Genomic DNA, 20,763 nt, shown 5'->3' on the forward strand with positions numbered 1-20,763 from the left:
TGGGATTTTGTAGGCTAGGCCTATATGGACACACTCTGGGGGGTGTGCAGAAGTGCTTTGTATCATAATCCACAACCCATAGCCTATGGTGGAGCCGTGCTGATGGCTACACGTCGCCTACACCGGTGAAGTTGAGCAACACCTGTCGAGTAGCCTACTTTGAAAGGTGACACAGGAGTTGAACTTCGCAAAATGTGCCTACAGTATGTTCCAAACAAGTAGGCTACAGCGCATCTTACCACAGACTCCTTCACCGTATCGGTTGGCTTGAACGCTACAATGTGGGTTGAGACTTACATGGGAAGTCGAGGGTCCCAAGGCAGGACCAGTTAAGAAACAATGCTATAGAGCTGCTTGGTATCATAACCCACTACCCGTAACCTAGATGGTGGAACCGTGTTGACGGCTACACCTCGCCTGCGCAGCGGTGAAGTGGAGCAAGACATCGTTATTTGCAAAGCCGGTGCTGGATAAACAGATGTCCACAGACAAGGTAGAATATTTTGCATGACTTATAAAAGTACGATGTTTTGCGACATCAGATGGAAGTCAAATTTGTAGTTTCTTATGTCTCGACTCATTCCATCGAACTACAGATCCGCTACCCGATCTGGCAAACTTACATAGTGCGGTAGCCGATAGAGGGCCGCGAAAGCGAATGCAGAATTGCCGTTCACCCTGTTACGAGTTGATGAACCACTGAAACGATTTTGGAAACATTATTTTAAGGTACAAAAAACTCTTTGGTGTTACTTTAAATGATTCAACGGGACCGCAACTTTTGAAGTCTTGTTATGACAGCGTTTATTACTCCATATAGGGTTTCCGACCGGAGACACAGAACTCTGTTAATGTGAAAACCGAATTCTCAATATTGGTGTCTTGTGTTAGTCTGTTGTTTTGGCTTCCAAAAACTTAGACTAGCCTACTAAACAACTTCGAAGTAACCTGTCGGTGCTACAGCCTGCAACCTGGATATAGTAACCGGCTGGCAGAACTCGAAAAATACAACTTGAAAATGTAAAGCGCAAAATGCAGGCCTAGCCTATGTCTACTTTATAAATAAGGGTATTTTACTGTCTATGGGTAGGCTATGCATAGCCTAAGTTGATGCGAAAACAGCTGTTGACTTACCAGAGGGAAGATAGTTGAAATTATTGGCGTCTGACGAGGCCATGCCAATAAATTAATGTTAAAACACCTACTTAATTCTTTTAAATAAAAGTAGCCTGCATAAAACCGGCACAACGACCGATCGCGTTGCGGCGGGCAATCAGCGATCCCCGTCCAGCTCCATAGTCCGACTCGAAGCACCGCTGTGTTTTCAGACTTCTCCGTGAAGGGACGCAATCGGTGCCACTGTGTTGCTTCCGGTACAGGGGACCATGTGAGGGAGATCATGTGACGAGCTGAGCTGTATTTCGCCACTGTGTTCCAAGGTTCCAAAGTTGAGCAGTCAAGAGAAAACAAAAGAGACATGATGTGTTATGACATCAGAGTATTTCCCAGCCTCTTGAGTCTCGTAGCCTATTCACATAGGCAATTATGCTTACAGAAGCACATCCATCAGTGAAATCTATGTAGACTACTCTTCATAGTCGAAAAACACTATCAAAACTGAAAAAAAAAAAAAAAAAAAAAACACTCTCATTTACTTGGACTACAGTATCACACAAGATAAATTAATTTGTGTTGGGTGATCGTTTCTAGTTGTCGAACCATGTTAAGGACAGTTAATCACAAAACAACTTCATTGTAGGCCTTCACGATCATGCCAACTTTCAGAAACAATATTTTACTGACATCTAGGGGACAATCGCGTTACTGCAGAGTGCCTTGAGATGCCCTATCCACCTGAATGTACATCACAGTACAGTACTTGGTGGTGCAAACGATATCGCAGTTTTTGGTCGATTTGAAGCATCTGTTAACTTCAAAACAGGTACCTTACTTTGGATAGACAATATCAAGATATCATAGGAGTGATTAGTGTCAACAACATTAGTATAACATTAGTAACTCAACATTAGGGAGCATTAGGGACCTCGTCTTTATGTTAAGGAAAGATGTCAAATAAAATGCTTGTATAATCTTTGAGCCAGCTCCTTTCAATGTGATCTCAATGGTGATGCAGCTTTTGTTTGCATATCCAACAGCATGGCGTACCTGTTACCGCCTTCAAATATCCACAATATTTATGTTTCCTTTCAAAGAATATGCCACACACTTCCCGGAAGGCTTTTCGGCCAGCACAAACATGTCCGATCATCTGTGTTTTAATGGCTATTTTTTTTAGCGTACCTGTGACACCAACCCGTGTTGCACCTAGTGAATGACCATGTTAAAATGCTGAAGGATTTATGCCTGTTTCAAAGTTGAATAAAGAGAGTCACCCTGTTGGGCATAAACAACATATTGTAGCGTCCAGTGAGTACAAAAGGAGGAATATAACAGAAGATGCCGCTACTGACATACAAACATAGTGAGTGTGACATACAAACATAAACATACAAACATAAGTGACATACAAACATAAGTGACATACAAACATAAGTGACATACAAACGCACACACACACACACACACACACACACAGAATATAACAGAAGATGCCGCTACTGACGCTCCACCGCAAATTGATGTGCTGACCGCCTGTCGAGGTCATTCTGCGGTTGCTGAGTGACATACAAACACACACACACAAACATAAACATACTAACACACACACACACATAAACATACAAACACACACACACACACACAGAGGATCGTTTTCCATGTTATTTATCTTGAGCGTTGAAATCAGCTACATAATACATAAAACGTCATCACCAAACAGGATGGGTTCAAATAAATACAAATGATGAAATCGCCGCATATAGAAATCAGAAGTGACACACACACCCAGGGAAGCATACCAGTTTACTATTTACAAATAATATATACAAACAAAAAACAAACAAACAAACTTCAGCAGGACTGTGACAAAGAGAGCAGCCAGAAATTCTGTTTTTTTTTGTTTTGTTTGTTTTTCAAAACAATGTCATCCACTCAACATTCCAAACAGCCTGCTGTTTGCTCCAAATGTGCGCACAGACGTATGCTCGCAAACAGGCCACACACACACACACACACGCACGCACAAAGCCAGTGTTGGATGTTTTAAGACAGCAGACCAGGTTTGTTCAATGGTCCTCAAGTGCAGACTAGAGTGTGTTCTACATATGCCGAGTATTCATTCACACACAGACACACACACACAGACAGACACACACACACACACACAGACACACACACACACAGAAGGGGCAGGGAATGACTGCATGACAGAATGGGTCTTGTCACTGGCACACAGAGACGGGCTCCAACGATCCAGAGCCTCTCAGGAGGCAACAGTGTTGGGGCTCGAACCGGCAACCCTCCGGTTACAAGTCCGAAGCGCTAACCAGTGGGCCACGGCTGCCCCAAAGTGTGTGTGTGTGTGTGTGCACGCACGCACGCACGCACGCACGCACGCACGCACGCACGCACGCACGCACGCACGCACGCACGCACGCACGCACGCACGCACACTTTGGGGCAGCCGTGGCCCACTGGTTAGCGCTTCGGACTTGTAACCGGAGGGTTGCCGGTTCGAGCCCCGACCAGTGGGCCGTGGCTGAAGTGCCCTTGGGCAAGGCACCTAACCCCTCACTGCTCCCCGAGCGCCACCGTTGAAGCAGGCAGCTCACTGCGCCGGGATTTGTGTGCGCTTCACCTCACTGTGTGTTCACTGAGTGCTGTTTGTGTTTCACTAATTCACCGATTGGGTTAAATGCAGAGACCAAATTTCCCTCACAGGATCAAAAAAGTATATATACTTATACTATACACTATATATACTATACTATACACACGCGCACACACACGGGCACTACAAGCCCCGCTCACTTTCTTTCACTCACACACACACACACACACACCGTCTCAGTTAGTCCAGCAAGCTCTCAACGAGGGCAGCATCATTCGTGTTCCAACTCAGATCAGTTCGGTTCAGTTGAGTGTCCCCCTCCTGAGATGCCGTAGTTCAGTGTGTCCCTCCTGAGATGCTGTAGTTCAGTGTGTCACTCCTGAGATGCCGTAGTTCAGTGTATCCCTCCTGAGATGCCGTAGTTCAGTGTGTCCCTCCTGAGATGCCATAGTTCAGTGTGTCCCTTATGAGATGCTGTAGTCACAGCAGGACAAAGTCATCAGAGCTGCCATGCTTTTTACTCCTGGCCATCGGATTGGGTGGTAAGATGTGAGAGGGCGGGGCCTCGTGAGGCTCATCCAATCTGAAGTCCTGGCTCCCCCTGTCTACAAAGGTGAAGATGGGGTACTTCTCCTTAGAGGAAGAGAGAGCCTGGGGAGAGAGACAGAGAGAGACAGCAGAGAACAAGAGCAAAATCAAAAGAGACCAAAATGTTACTAATGTCTCAAATTCCACTCAATGCTTCAATGAGATACTCAAATATCTCACTCATGTCCAGTATTCTGGCTTTGTCGAAAACACTCACTCACCTCACTCAACTCACTCACTCACTCACTCACTCACTCACTCACTCACTCACTCACTCACTCACTCACTCACTCACTCACTCACTCACTCACTCACTCACTCACTCACTTCTTCCACGGCTGAGCAGAGTGACTCGAAGTCTTTCTTGCTGCGAGCGTAAAAGCCAATGGTACAGCTGGGGTCCATGCGACTCACACTCATCTTCCTGGGAGAGGTACAGTGGAACGACTGCACAGAGAGAGAGGAGAGGTGGAGGGACAGAGGAAAGGAAAAGAGAGAGAGAGAGAAAGGGATGGTGTGTGTGAGAGAGAGAGAGAGAGAGAGAGAAAGGGATGGAGAGAGAGAGAGAGAGAGAGAGAGAGAGAGAGGGATGGTGTGTGTGAGAGAGAGAGAGAGAGAGAAAGGGATGGTGTGTGTGAGAGAGCAAGAGAGAGAGAGAGAGAGAGAGAGAAAGGGATGGTGTGTGTGAGAGAGCAAGAGAGAGAGAGAGAGAGAGAGAAAGGGATGGTGTGTGTGAGAGAGCAAGAGAGAGAGAGAGAGAAAGGGATGGTGTGTGTGAGAGAGAGCGAGAAAGGGAGAGAAAGGGATGGTGTGAGAGAGAGAGAGAGAGCGAGAGAGAGCGAGAGAGAGAGCGAGAGAGAGAGAGAGAGAGAGAATGGGATGGCAAGAGAGAGTAAAGGAATAGGTAGAGGTTACAAATCTTTTATTGGGCATTCACCTCTCATAATCTTTATGTCTGTACACACCTTACGCGCACGCGCACACACACACACCTCTCTTCTTTATGTCTGTACACACCTTAAATGTTTCATTCTAAATCCAAACCCTACACACGTGCACACAAAACACACAACACACACACACACCGGTGTAGCAGGTAGGGATGTAACGGTATGAAAATTTAACCTCACGGTTTTAGTGGCCAAAATTATCACGGTTGTCGGTATCATCACGGTATTTTTAAAAGTGTATTTCATATGTTCAGAAAGCACTACTGATAGGCCTACACAAGCTGACATTATATATATATATATATATATATATATATATATATATATATATATATATATATATATATATATATATAATATAAAGTGTCCCGTTCACTTTTTCATGTTTAATTGGCTGTGTGCTTATAGCTTAACTTACCCTACCATGACTTGGAATTTGCTATTTCTGTTATTTGGACCCAATGAGTGAGACCAAAGTGTTTGAAATAAAACTTAAGGCTACGGTATTCTCCTGATAACGTGAGTGGAATGGATTTAATGTGGACGCGAACATAAGACACAGAGTGGCTAAATGATACAGTGGACGTTTTGCGGTGAAAATGTCCCACCAGGTTTTATTATCGTCAACATTTTTATTGCGGTTTACCATTATACCGGTAATCGTTACATCCCTAGTAGCAGGTATTTCGTCTTACCTCCAGTGAGAAGTTGCTCTGGGTGGCATCCACCAGGGGCTGACAGTAGTGTGGATCCAAGTACAGCAGTTGCTCATCTATTGGACAGAAAGCAGGACAGACAGAGCAAACAACCAATCAGAGCAGGCTATCTACCGCAAAACAACCAACCAGAAAGGACGATCAATGCAAACAACCAGTCAGAGCAGACACAATCATTACAGATAAGCCAATGGGAAGCTCACCTTGAAAGCCAATGAAGAACAAGGAGTGTTTCGGTTTCCCCCCAATGATTCCGATACAACAGTCCAGCTTTAAAATGTTCTAAAAAAAAAAAAGGGCAAACTCAGATCAGCTGACTGTTCGATCATTAAAATTGATTATACAGGTTTACTGAATGATTGACAGCACTTGGCTCTAAAGATCTCCTGTGTGTTTGAACTTTGTCTTGAGCCTCAGGTCACGTGGTATCTAAGCGCATCCTCTGAGCAAAACAGCCCTTTCAGGAAGCACGCAAGTGTTCAACGGCAGGGTGCGCCTTTAGACTCTCTTATGGTATCAATATAAACCATGTCTCAATCAACAAACAGTACACTTTATTTGCCATAGCAACCACCATATGCACCCTAGCAACCATTTGAATTACCGTGGCAACAAACAGTACACTACAGCCAATTCAATATGCACACTACTACATGTGTTGGACTGTCACTAGTTGAGCATGAGAGCACAAGCTCAAACTGATGCACTGGATACAAGGTTGAACCCAATCAGTATTTTAAGTATACAAACGTTTTAAGTATGTTTTTAAGCATTGCCACACTGGGACAGCTAAACAGATAAGTATGGTTGTTTCAGTAGGTAGGTATGCACTAACTTTGACACACTGAATGGAGGCGATATTTTAAAGTGAATATGACTTAGCAAGTAAGACACTGGATGTTGTTGAGTATGTGAAGTAAGTATATACTCACTTTGACACACTGGATGTAGGTGGGGTTGAGTATGTACTCACTTTGACACACTGGATGTAGGTGGGGTTGAGTGTTTCTCCGCCCAGTCGGACTGGGACGAGGATGATGACGGACTGCCAACTCGAGTCACCCTCTCCCTCACACACGTGCACCACATCCTCTTTATAAACTACACACACACACATACACACATGCAACAACAGAATAACAAATATACATCAGGTCAAGCAGCAAATACAGCGTTTCCACCTGAAGCTGTTATAATACAATTAGCTATTAGCCTTTGCTACAATTAGCTATTAGCCCCTGCAATCCCACCAGTTGGCACTGATTAAAGCATGCTCACATGCCAACTGGTGTCATTTGACAATATAAACTGACATTTTGGCGCACTATAAGTGATATTTAATTAGGGGTCCGAGCAGCGTAGCTGCAGGACCCCTATTGTTTCTGTACCGTTCATTTTTGGCCAAAATTCTGTAAAAGTCATACTGCTGCCTAAACCGTAACTCCAAAACTCTTCAAATTTTCAGGTATGGTTACCAGTACCCCCCTCTGCCCATAACCCAAAATTTGGGGTACTGCACCCAAAGGTGGCGCTGTTGGAAAAAAAAGTTAATTATGCTAATTTCTCCTTACCAGATTGACCTAGACTCAAAATTCTTTCATAATATTAATCTCTAAACTCAGATGCATCTTTTTGGCCCTGGTCTTATGGTCTAAAAATGTTTATTTTTGACACAATTTCATGGAAAAGCCAAACATTATAAAAAGTTTCACACTCTTCAAAAATAATCAAATCTTCACCAAAATTCTCACAGACAATGTTTAGACCAAGCCTCACAAAAGTTATGGATCAGAATTTTGATATTTTGTTCCATTTCAGAGATATAGGCTAATAAAGTTAGACCACTTAGGCCATTTTTCCTAGATCACCTATATTCCTATAAACCGTAAGTCCTAGAAACTAAACATTTTCAAGTATTGTTACCAGTACCCCCCACTACCCATAACCCAAAATTTGGGGTACTGCACCCAAAGGTGGCGCTCTTGTCAAAAATGCTTATTTCTCCTTACCAGATTGACCTAGACTCAAAATTCTTTCATGATATTAATCTCTACATTCAGATGCATCTTTTTCACCCTGGTCTTATGCTCTAAAAATGTTTACTTTTGCCACAATTTCATAGAAAAGCCAAACATCATAAAAAGTTTCACACTCTTCAAAAATAATCAAATCTTCACCAAAATTCTCACAGACAATGTTTAGACCAAGCCTCACAAAAGTTATGGATCAGAATTTTGATATTTTGTTCCATTTCAGAGATATAGGCTAATAAAGTTAGACCACTTAGGCCATTTTTCCTAGATCACCTATATTCCTATAAACCGTAAGTCCTAGAAACTAAACATTTTCAAGTATTGTTACCAGTACCCCCCACTACCCATAACCCAAAATTTGGGGTACTGCACCCAAAGGTGGCGCTCTTGTCAAAAATGCTTATTTCTCCTTACCAGATTGACCTAGACTCAAAATTCTTTCATGATATTAATCTCTACATTCAGATGCATCTTTTTCACCCTGGTCTTATGCTCTAAAAATGTTTACTTTTGCCACAATTTCGTAGAAAAGCCAAACATCATAAAAAGTTTCACATACTTCAAAAATTATCAAATCTTCACCAAAATTCTCACAGACAATGTTTAGACAAAGCCTCACAAAAGTTATCAAAAGAATTTGGATATGTTTTTCCATTTCAGAGATATAGACCAATAAAGTTCGACCACTCAGCCCATTTCTCCTATATCACCTATATTCCTATATGAGTAATTTTTTTTCCTTGGTGAACAACCATACAACCATCATTATGTGGATACCATTAACAGTGCACATTTTCAGATCTGTACTCTTTTTTATAAAGCCCTTAATTCTATTGTCAAATGTATGCTAGGAATTTTCTTGATGTTGTGTGTTTGCCAACACACCTTTTCACCATGTGAATGTGACTGCCAAATATGTAGGATTGTCAGTGGCTCAGTGGGATAATGCCTAGTGCTGATGTTTGTTAGGTTGAGAGTTCGAATCCCTGGTAGTGCTTTAGGCTCTAGCTCGAATACTATTGGTTATTGAAGATTCACACCATTGAACAGCACCTGAATGACATCAGGCAATCAACATACACAGTCATTAGTTGCCAAGAATCAGAACGCCGAGACATTCTGACATTTAGGGGAACTTCTTTGTTCATTATTTTTCCTTCATCATTAAGTCTATCATATTTATATTTCATCCATTAGTGTTCTTCTCTACAAATGTCTAATTGCCCCAGAATTTCAAAAAGATTTCAGGTGTACTCTTTTAGGAAAGCCCTTCATTTTATTGTCAAATGTATGCTTGGAGTTTTTCTTGTGTGTTTACCAACACACATTTTCACATGTGAATGTGACTGCCCAATGTGTATGATTGTTAGTGGCTCAGTGGGATAATGCCTTGTACTGGTGTTTCTTAGGTTGAGTGTTCGAATCCCCATTAGAACTTCAGGATCAAGCTGCACATGCTATTGGTTACTGAAGATTCACACCATTGAACAGCACCTGAATGACATCAGGCAATCAACATACACAGTCATTAGTTGCCAAGAATCAGAACGCCGAGACACTCTGACATTTAGGGGAACTTCTTTGTTCATTATTTTTCCTTCATCATTAAGTCTATCATATTTATATTTCATCCATTAGTGTTCTTCTCTACAAATGTCTAATTGCCCCAGAATTTCAAAAAGATTTCAGGTGTACTCTTTTAGGAAAGCCCTTCATTTTATTGTCAAATGTATGCTTGGAGTTTTTCTTGTGTGTTTACCAACACACATTTTCACCATTTGAATGTGACTGCCCAATGTGTATGATTGTTAGTGGCTCAGTGGGATAATGCCTTGTACTGGTGTTTCTTAGGTTGAGTGTTCAAATCCCCATTAGAACTTCAGGATCAAGCTGCACATGCTATTGGTTACTGAAGATTCACACCATTGAACAGCACCTGAATGACATCAGGCAATCAACATACACAGTCATTAGTTGCCAAGAGTCAGAACGCCGAGACACTCTGACATTTAGGGCAACTTCTTTGTTCATTATTTTTCCTTCATCATTAAGTCTATCATATTTATATTTCATCCATTAGTGTTCTTCTCTACAAATGTCTAATTGCCCCAGAATTTCAAAAAGATTTCAGGTGTACTCTTTTAGGAAAGCCCTTCATTTTATTGTCAAATGTATGCTTGGAGTTTTTCTTGTGTGTTTACCAACACACATTTTCACCATTTGAATGTGACTGCCCAATGTGTATGATTGTTAGTGGCTCAGTGGGATAATGCCTTGTACTGGTGTTTCTTAGGTTGAGTGTTCGAATCCCCATTAGAACTTCAGGATCAAGCTGCACATGCTATTGGTTATTGAAGATTCACACCATTGAACAGCACCTGAATGACATCAGCCAATCAACATTCACACTCATCAGTTGTCAAGAATCACAATGCCGAGACACTCTATGACATTCAGGGGAACTTCTTTGTTTACTATTTTTCCTTCATCATAAAGTCTATCATATTTATATTTCATCCATTAGTATTCTTCTCTACAAATGTCTTATTGCCCTAGAATTTCAAAAAGTTTTCAGGTGTACTCTTTTAGGAAAGCCCTTCATTTTATTGTCAAATGTATGCTTAGAGTTTTTCTTGTTGTGTGTTTACCAATACACATTTTCACCATGTGAATGTGACTGGCCGACATGTAGGCTTGACAGTGGCTCAGTGAGATAATGCCTTGTACTGGTGATCCTTAGGTTGAGAGTTCAAATCCCACTTGAAGCATTAGTGTTAGAATACTGTTGGGTTGTGGATGTTAGCATACTACAATAGAATGCTGTTGGGTTGTGGAGGTTAACACACTATTACATTACAGCTACTTGTCAATATGGACTTGTAGTGTAACTGTATAATTATAGGCTGTTTTTCTTATTGACTCCGACACAGCTGTAGCCTATAATTATTTGTTATTCTTATAATATTTGTCATTTCTTATACATATTTAGTCGGCTCTTCCACTTGACAGAACAACTCTGTATCGGTTAAGGATGTCACGCATGAAACAATGCTGCAGAAACACGAAAATACGACTTTGAGTTTAGTAGGCTATCATTTTCAGTTCCTGTTTATCTATTGCACGATGGGTAATAATTTAAAGGAATCGTGTTGCAGTCTTGTAAATAGTGACCCTGCAAGATCCCTAGTCATTGCAAAATCATAGTCTGTGACTTAAAACTCTACTACTTGTCTTTAGATGTGAGAGGGTCTGAGACTGTAGTCTTTCAAAAATCTTTTCCAAATCTTTGCAAATCTTTCCAAAGTCTGTCAGCGTAAGGAGGGCTTGTGGTGAAAGTGCTGTGGAGAAATTGCAGGATCTAACCTAACCACACCCAGTTTACCTGCTGGGAAACCCTGTAGCTCCGGAGCAGGGGCTCAGACCAGGATAAATTGTTTGCTCGCCCTCAGTTCACTCTTTTGTTCATCTCAACCCAGCACTCCAGTGTGTCCTGCTTTGTGTGCGTCTTTGAGTTAACGTAAGTCATCACTTTAATGACCCTCACTATGACTTTTGTGATGTTTATCAGTTTGTAGAGTAGCTCTGCCATCATGTGTAAAGTTAAGGTCTTTGTTTGTTGGTTTGGTGTGTTGGAGTCCCATGTGAGATGATTAGGTGATGTTGGTTGACTTGGGATGTCAAGTATTGTTTAGTTGTACCTTATATAGCCATATGATTTCAGTTTATTGTTCAAATGTCAATTGGTTTGTTTGAGTTGGGATCTGTACTGATTTACCCCATTTCACTGATTACTCCATTTTTTGTTTGTTTCCTCTTTGATGCAGCACACATACAAGTAAAGAACAAAAGAACAGATGAATTGAAACTCAAATAAAGTTCACTTGTGTTGCACCGAAACCTGCCATCTCCGTGTCATCACTTCATACCATTGAGCCTTCTGACCGAGGCTCTGCCTGCTCGCCACACACTCACTCTACCTCGACCCACATCGCCCCCTACAGTTCCTTCAGCTGGGTTGTGGAGGTTAGCATACTAGAATAGAATACTGTTAAGAATACTGTTGGGTTGTGGAGGTTAGCACACTATAACGTTACAGCTACTTGACAGGACTTGTCGTGCAAGGCAAGTATAACTGCATAATTATAGGTTGTTCATCTTATTGACTCCAACACAGAACCCACCCCCACCCCCCTTCACCTACCACCACAAATACAATTCAATTCTGTGGGAAACACTGCCTTCCATTAACAGACGCTTCATCTTATCCATGACGAATGCATAGTCCTGTAGAATAGAGTATTGTTAGAATACTATTGAGTTGTGGAGATTAGCGCACTAGAATACTACTGTTAGAATACTGTTGGGTTGTGGAGGTTAGCACACTATAACGTTACAGCACAGGGTAATCCTAATTTTATGCATCAAATTTATTCCAATCCAACTCAAAAGTTTTGAACAACACAAAGTGAAGGTTTTATCCAGATCAAAACCAAGAATAGATTATGTGATCTAATCCAATTTCAGGATCCTTGTTTCCCTTTGAACAAGCCATTTTCAAGATTTGATCCAATCCGATAGCCGAAATCCGATAACCGAAATCCGATCACGTTTCTTTTGAACAATTGGGCCCAAACAATCAAAGCATATGTAAAACTAAAAAGCTATGCTACCTCATGTTCGTTTTGCTCGGACCCCGTAAATCACCGCTTGCGGTTATATTTGAAATTGAAATTGCTTAACCCCGAGTTGCTCCGGGGACAATGGCCCTTGTAACATAATTGATATATGTAATAATTGATATATGTAAGTCGCTTTGGATTGAAAGCTTAATAAATAAATGTAAACGCTACACGATACAGCTCCTCAGAATGTTTTTGAAATTTTGCAATTCCATTGATTTGAATGGGCCATTCCAAACGTCCAAAATATATCTATATTGACTGGTACATCACTTTGGTCTCCTATTCTCCTATTATTCTGTTTTCCAATACTGACCGTGTGGATAGTGGACAGGGGGTGGTGGGGGGTGGGGCTCACCTGTGCAATCCTGGGCGACGTACACCGTCAGATTCTGCACCTCAGTAGTGGTAGCCACAGCTTTCCTACACACACACACACAGACTCCCATTAGCTCTATATGCTGACACTAACGTCACACTGGAAACAAAGCACTGTAATTTAGAGGGTCACAATCATCTACATTCCTACAAACAAACACTCTCAGACACACACACCCTCCAGGGTGCTCTTACCTTTTAGATAGTTAGGTCGCTAGGCCAAAACTAGTGTAGTGTTGCTTCAGCTGAAGCGTCCCCCCCCCAACACACACACACATACACACACACATACATACACACACACACGTACACACCGAGGGGCCGTACCAGTCCCTCTCTCTCACACACCGAGTTAATACACACACACACACACACACACACACGTGTACACACTTACCTGAGTATGTGTGCGACCACCGAGGGGCCGTACCAGTCCCCGGCCCGACGCCCGGCGCTCCTCCCTAGTGCCACCATCTGGTGGAGGCCGAAGGGTGCGCCCGGGTGATCCCCAAACCAGGACACCAGCTTGCGGTGCAGCGCCTCGCTGCGCGGGTCCCCCGCGGGCCTGGGAACGCGTTTGGGGGGTGCCTGCGGTGGAGGCCCCGGGGCCGAGGAGGAGGAGGAAGAGTTGCTGCTGCTGCTGGAGAAGGAGGAGAGGGAGGGGATGGACACAACGCCCCCTAGTGTCTTGGAAGGGGAGCGCGGGCGGAGGAACTCAAAGTCCACGTCGGTGAGGGGCGGGGAGTCGGGCCACTGCCAGCCTGGAGAACAGAAGATATACATACACACACACAGAGTTAATACATACACACACAGAGTTAATACACACACACATGCACAGAGACACAGACGCACACACAGAGTTAATACACACACAGACACACACACACACACACACCTGAGGGCATCAGGTGTGTGAGTAGCCCCTGGGCCAGCAGCATCTGTCCACTGCGCAGCATGCAGCCCCACCCACAGTCAGAGGTCAACCCCGCGCCGTCAAGAGGAGCGAAGTCCTTCCTGTAGGTCAACCAGAGTCGAGACGCAAATGCCAGAGAGAAACGCTCCACCTCATCTAGAGAGAGAGAGAGAGAGAGAGAGAGATGGGGGGGCAGTAGGAGAGAGAGAGAGAGAGAGAGAGAGAGCGTGGGGGGGGTTGTACATTAACCAGTGTATTCACAGGACAGAAAGAAATATTTAACTGCGACTGACACTCACTCACACACTACAATAACAAACTCTTCAACTGAAACACACTTTTGATCGCTCACACACACACACACACACACACACGTGAGTGACATTACCTTCACGGTTGAACAGATAGGAATGTCCGAGCAGATAGAGGGGAGAGGTCTTGTTGAAGGAGGTCTTGGACTTCACTGACCAGCCTGTGGAGAGAGAGATAGAGAGAGGGAGGAGGAGGGGAAGAGAAAGGGGGATAGAGAAGGAGAAAGAAAGAGAGAGGGCAGAGAGGGAGAAGGAGAGAGGGGGGATGAGAGAGGGGGGTTAAATTCAGAGAATGTGAAAAAAGAAATCAAATGGTCACATATTTGCATTTGCTTATTTGATCGTATATAGTGCTTAGATCAGGTACATTTACAGTAAATCATTTTACAAAAACAGAGACACACTAACAAGCACACACAAATAAACACCCACTAACATAAACCCACACACTCTCACACTCACACACACAATAGGGCTGCAACTAATGATTACTTAGAGAGATAGATAGATCTTTTTAGAATTTTCACAGTCAATTTATCAGTTGATTATTTTCTCTATTTAACCAACTATTTGTTTGATCACACACACACACACACACACACACACACACACACACACACACCATATTTGACGTTGTTCCAGGCGGACATCAGTTTGGTCTTCAGACGGTCCACCTCGTCTGGCTCCCCCTCGTTGCGGTTGCCATCGGCAACGTGCCCAAAGTGGCCGCCCTTCGTCTCAGAGCTCTTGCCGACGTACTGGGCCGAGCTGGGGGACACCGAGTTCATGGCTGACCCCTGACCTTTGACCCTTGATTACTACAGAACACTGCAGACAGTCATCCCCTGAGTGTGTGAGAGAGAGAGAGAGAGAGAGAGAGAGAGAGAGAGAGGGGGTGGGGCTATTAGTATGTACAGTATATTCTTATTATTATTATTATTATTATTATATTATTGATATTATCATCATCATCACCATGTTTATTAATGTACTGTTCAATTTTGTTTACTGACGTTGTATTATTCATAGACATTGCAGTACTGTGTGTAACAGTCATGCTAACAAAGCTCAAGAGAGGAGAGTAAGGGGGGGAATGGAGGCAGAGGGAGATTGAGAAAGAGAGAGAGAGAGAGAGAGAGAGAGAGAGAGAGAGAAAGAAAGAAAGAAAGAGAGAGAGAGAGTGAGAGAGAGGGAGAAAGAGGGGGGGGGGGGGGATTATTACACTCAGTCAAATTCCATGACTTTTCCCTGACAAAAAACCTGAATTTCCATGATTTACTATATAATGAACAGTACTATATACCGACCACTGATTTCAGAGCACCTGCGTAGCGTTCAAGAATCATTTACTTTTTTAGAGCAGGAGATGAATAAATAGGTATTGAAGAAACACAGTTGGGCTACTCAAGCAAGCTGTAAAGCTAATAACCAGATATACACCAATTCTGTGAGGAAATATATTTGTATTAATGTATTTTGGCAAGTCAATTTTAAACTACTACAATAAAATTCCCTGATATTCCATGACTATGCCCCAACAATTCTAAAATCCCCCGACTTTCCTTGTCTGGAATAGACTGTCTAAAATTCCATGATATTCCAGAAGTTCCATGACTCTTGGGAACCCTGTACACTACCGTCTTCCTTCCTTCTACCATTACATCATATACATGCAACAACTCCCTGACTGACCACAGAACATCCTCAGATATAAAATTAAAATAAAAGTGACCTAGACTGGAGACTGTACTCAGATAAAACATTAAAAAGTGTCCTAGACTGGACTCAGATATAACATTAAAGAAACACCAAAGAACTTTCTCTCTGTCGCACGCGCGCTATTTGTTTATCCAGCACCGGCTTTGCAAATAACAACGTCCATAGACAAGGTAGAATATGTTGCATGATTTATGAAAGTACAATGTATTGCGACATCAAACGCAAGTCAAATTTGTAGTTTCTTATGTCTCATTCCATCGAACTACAGATCCGCTACACTATCTGGCAAACTTACATAGTGCGGTTATAGCCGATAGAGGGCTGTGAAGCGAATGCAGAAGTGCCGTTCACCCTGTTACAAGTTGATGAACCACTGAAACGATTTTGGAAACATTATTTTAAGGTACAAAAAACTATTTGGTGTTGCTTTAAAAGTGTCCTAGACTGGACTTGGCCCCTCTACTCAGATATAACATTAAAAGTGTCCTAGACTGGACTTGGCCCCTGTATCACGCACAAACTTAAACAAAACAAACAAAAAACATTTGACCCTCATCTTCAGTGTCATGCCTGGGATATTCTCTAAGATCATCAATACCCTTATCAAATTCTAGATAAAGACAGAGGAGGGAAGAGAGGGAGGGAGGGATAGAGAGAGTGAGAGAGAGAGAGAAAGAAAGAAAGAAAGATGTGCATAAACAGAGGCACAATTCAACGTTTGTGAGTTGTAGGCTAATATGCAGAAATGAAGCTGCACAATCTGTTAAAGTCTTTCACAAAGGGGTCCCAGAAGCACCAGTCGGCATAGCATAAGTCGGCTAGTATCCTGGGTTCAACCCTAACTCTGTGGGTTCACGCTGACAGCTGCAATAGGCGCATCTGATCAGCTGTCGCCTAGCTGCAGCCGTGTGATAGCGGTTTGGAGAGAGACCATTTCTATCTACTGTAACTGGACGTGTAGGCCTACTACCCGCAACAACGACATGTCACAAGACACAGAAATACAGAATCACTTCCTAAAACTCAGCTGTGATTTCTCAACTATTTCTCGTTCAGGCCAAAGTCATCGCACCGCACTGCAACACACACACACACGCAGTGCCTTTAAAGTGCACTCACCAAACGGCCCGAACCAGGTGCGCAACTTAGTCACGCGGAGGGGTAACCGAAACATCACTTCTTCCTTACAGAGACATATATTTACAGAACAAGAGACCTTCCCTGTTGTGTCAGGGGAAATGAACAGTTATGATTTCTCAAGTAACGAAAAAGCAGGTTTTACCGAGTTTACCCAATTGTGCTGCGGCCAGGCGAAGGGGAAGCAGGGCGCCAAAAAGACGCAGCCACCATTCATTCCTGCACAAGTCCAGAGATATGACTGTCCTCATGTGAGAGAGTCTAGCATGTGACCTGTGTGTGTATGACTGAGGGGGGGTGAAAGGGCGAAGCACGAACAGAGACTCATTGAATCAATGAGAACGCAGGCCAATATAAATATAGGCTACTCGGTCTTGTGATTCTGATCTAAACAAAGAGAGTGGTTCTGAATTCAAAGTGGCATGGGCTACACAGCAATAGGTGACCGTTAACGGCAAGTAACATAAAAGCGGAAAGCACAACACACGGTTGCGGATATCCACTTCCAATGTTAACGTTACAAGACTGAACATTAACGTAAAGCTCGTAAACAGCTGTAACGTTGCCTTGCTATTAACACAGAGAAAGACACGGGAGCGTACCTATGTTCCCCGCTTTGTATGGGACCGGGGAACATAGGACCCTTTTTTAAAACCCTAACCATAATCCTAACCCTTACCCCGAGCGGGGAACATACTGTAGGGATGACCCCAAAGAGACTATTTCAACTGAAGCGATGCCGACGTGTATGTTACTGCATACTAACAACAGCAAGGGCAGTTGATTTTCAACATGACAGTAACTAACTTTGTTTAACTACAAAGGGACACCCTCATGTCTGAAACGTCAAACTTGCCAATGCACTGTTTTCAACTAACAGTGACATCCAAACGTTATCTACCTAAGCTAACGTTACCAACCAAACGCATCTGATCTTTGCTAGCTGTCGAGCTAACTTTACTATCGTAACGTTACTGTGCAAGCGAGGTAGCTGGGGTGTAATTCAAAATGATTTCGTTCATGTTTTGCAGCGACGGCGTGAAAGTGTTTTGTTTACTAGTGGGTAAGAAAAGCGGCACATGCTATAAATATGTTTCGTTGCAAGCTAGCAGCTAGTGTGCTATGATAGTGATTCGAACAGACTCAGCTAGCTAGCTAGCTTACTGGATATCCACGGTTTGTTCGCAGAATGTTTGACAGTCATTCCACTTTGAACCCAAATTAACCAACTTACCTAGACATCTGTTGGATATGCCCAATGAATACTTTCAACAGGATGAAAAACAGTTAGCGCTGACAGATCAAAGTCAAGTAAGTTACGTTAGCCTGCTACTGGTGTCAAGTGCCTGGCAAGCAAGCCGAGGTAACTCAATCACTTTCTGGCTAACGCTTTGGTGGCAGTGCCTTCTTTTAGCTAACTGGCCCCATTACCACGCGACAATTTCCAATCAAACACCACACTTGTTAACAATTCTGTCCATGTATGCTGCTATGATAGCGCATAGTATAGTCATTCATATAAGTCCAGCGAGACGTTAACTGTCCGCGATCGCTTGTATTACTCTGGTTACTGTACACCGCTAGCTTCTACTACCGCCACTTCCTGTTGAGTTTGTTTACGACATGTCAGATCAGCCCATACCGAACAGCGATTGGACGACGTCTTCATTCGATATCACGCTATTGGACTACTTGCCCAATCAATCACACAACTACAAAGCGCACAAACTGAGCAGTATCAGAGCCCGTCTGGCAGTACACTGGGCACACTGGGCAGAGCTATTATTATGTAACATGTGAGGTGTTGGCGTGACACACCTGTAAATAAATAAACAAACAAATGGGCGTATTCTCAGCATTGTTCATTTGGGAGAGGTGAAATGAGCATGATCAGTGCTGTCTGCAAATGGTTAGGGGGGCATCAAAGTAGAACCTGACATGGAGTTTTCCCTTTGCTTATAAGTTTATTTGTCATAGCTCACAGCTTACTTACGTTACAAATCGGCTCAAACAAACCAGACTGAAAACTTCCGAACTCTAAGACCCGTACCAAAATAAAAGCCAGTGTTTCCCACAGAATTTAATTCTATTTGTGGTGTTAGGCTTGTAGAATTAACTTGAATGCAACAGTTTTTAACAAATTAGCGCAGTGCGGTTATGATGCTAACCAGATTTAAGCATAATTTAGTACAACCTGGAAAATCATTGTGTGGTGCTCATGTGTTGTGGTGGTCCGCCACAAATAAGTCAATGTATGGGAAACACGGAAAGCCCTAGCACATTTCCAGTGCATATTATTAGAGGGGTATAAGTTACATAGTACAGGATATTACAAGTACACTAACACTACCAATCTGGGGTATAAATTGCAAATGCATTAATTCCAGTTAACTTAATTTGACATTAGGCCTAAATCATATCCATAACACTTGGTCACAAGGCCCCTTCATTTACCTCTATCAAATGAACAATGCTGAGAAAACAGTCTGAAGTTATATGCATTATAACATGTTCAAAATCCATAGTAACAGCCATATTATTATCTAATGTTGTGATAGACCTTTGTATCAACTTGTGTTCTATTGGATATAACCAGTTTTGAACTTCCATTTGCTATTTATGGCCTGCAGGCCTCACTGACCTGAGCTCATGCAAGTCAGAAAGGGGAAGATAGGGAAAGGTTCTAGTGGGGGCTGGTACAGAAGCAAGCAAAGAGGGGGGGGGGGGGGGGGGGTCTGTGTCTGTGTCTACGTTAAGAAGCACATATACAAACCATCTGATCAATAAGTATGTGCCTGGACTCAATTTTATACACTGATCATTTTCTCACCCATTCATTTCTAATGCCTGGTCATTTTTGAACCGGAAATACACATGGGTGTTCTACAGTTAAATAAAACACTCAAATTGCTATAAAAATGATCAGAATTTGTTTTGTGTGTTTAGATGCCTTGTGAACAAAGTCAAGGAGCCTCATGGTAGTCAGAATAAGTTAACAATATTTTTGAGAGAAAAGAATTTGACCGCGAACACAACAGGAGGGATATACATATAAATCTATACATTAACAAGGACTAGCAAGGTACAAACACAGAATTAAACAGAAGATAACATATACATATACATCTATATATTAAAAAGGATTACAAGGTACAAACACAAAATTAAACAGAAGATAACATATATAAATCTATACATTAACAAGGACTACAAGGTACAAACACAAAATTAAACAGAAGATAACATATATCCGTAACTAGTAATCAGGTGAAAAGGCAGCTGGTAAAACTCCACCTGAATAAGGCTGCAGGCTCAGATAGCATCAGTCCCAGGGTACTGAGGTCCTGCGCTGACCAGCTGTGCGGGGTTCTGCAGCACCTATTCAACCTTAGCTTTGGGCAGGGGAAGGTACCTGTGCTGTGGAAAACATCCTGCCATGGTACCGGTCCCAAAGAAGCCCTCTCCATCGGCCCTCAACGATTATAGACCAGTTGCCTTGACATCACATGTCATGAAGGTGCTGGAGAGAGGTGCATGAAGGTGCTGGAGAGAAGTGCATGAAGGTGCTGGTTTTGGCCCATCTGAGACCACTGGTGGACCCCCTCC

General features: G+C 42.8%; 2 protein-coding genes across 4 annotated transcripts in view; both read right to left on the reverse strand.

The window, feature by feature from the left end:
* LOC121719123 (mucolipin-1-like) overlaps nucleotides 1–1,387 on the reverse strand; it is a 36,181-nt gene extending 34,794 nt beyond the window's left edge. The window contains exon 1 of the mRNA XM_042104521.1: nucleotides 1,135–1,387. Coding sequence (XP_041960455.1) covers nucleotides 1,135–1,177 — 43 coding nt within the window. The 5' untranslated portion in view covers nucleotides 1,178–1,387. The remainder of the gene's footprint in view (nucleotides 1–1,134) is intronic.
* A 2,490-nt stretch (nucleotides 1,388–3,877) lies between these two features.
* atg4da (autophagy related 4D, cysteine peptidase a) lies at nucleotides 3,878–19,261 on the reverse strand. Of its 3 annotated transcripts, none has more exons than XM_042104524.1 (11): nucleotides 17,312–18,378; nucleotides 14,924–15,146; nucleotides 14,379–14,462; nucleotides 13,973–14,146; nucleotides 13,472–13,835; nucleotides 13,055–13,119; nucleotides 6,958–7,085; nucleotides 6,188–6,266; nucleotides 5,964–6,040; nucleotides 4,646–4,765; nucleotides 3,878–4,381 (listed from the first exon to the last, which is right to left on the reverse strand). In XM_042104524.1, the coding sequence occupies exons 2-11, from the start codon at nucleotides 15,087–15,089 to the stop codon at nucleotides 4,211–4,213; spliced, it is 1,428 nt and encodes a 475-aa protein (XP_041960458.1). In that variant the 5' UTR covers nucleotides 15,090–15,146; nucleotides 17,312–18,378; the 3' UTR covers nucleotides 3,878–4,210. The 3 variants fall into 3 exon arrangements, with proteins under 3 accessions (XP_041960458.1, XP_041960457.1, XP_041960456.1); XM_042104523.1 differs by having other exon boundaries at nucleotides 17,303–18,378; XM_042104522.1 differs by lacking the exon at nucleotides 17,312–18,378 and adding an exon at nucleotides 18,392–19,261 and having other exon boundaries at nucleotides 3,879–4,381.
* Nucleotides 19,262–20,763: the final 1,502 nt, after the last annotated feature.

The sequence above is a fragment of the Alosa sapidissima genome, chromosome 9 (assembly GCF_018492685.1).
Source record: "Alosa sapidissima isolate fAloSap1 chromosome 9, fAloSap1.pri, whole genome shotgun sequence".
NCBI classification, from domain to species: Eukaryota; Metazoa; Chordata; class Actinopteri; order Clupeiformes; family Clupeidae; genus Alosa; species Alosa sapidissima.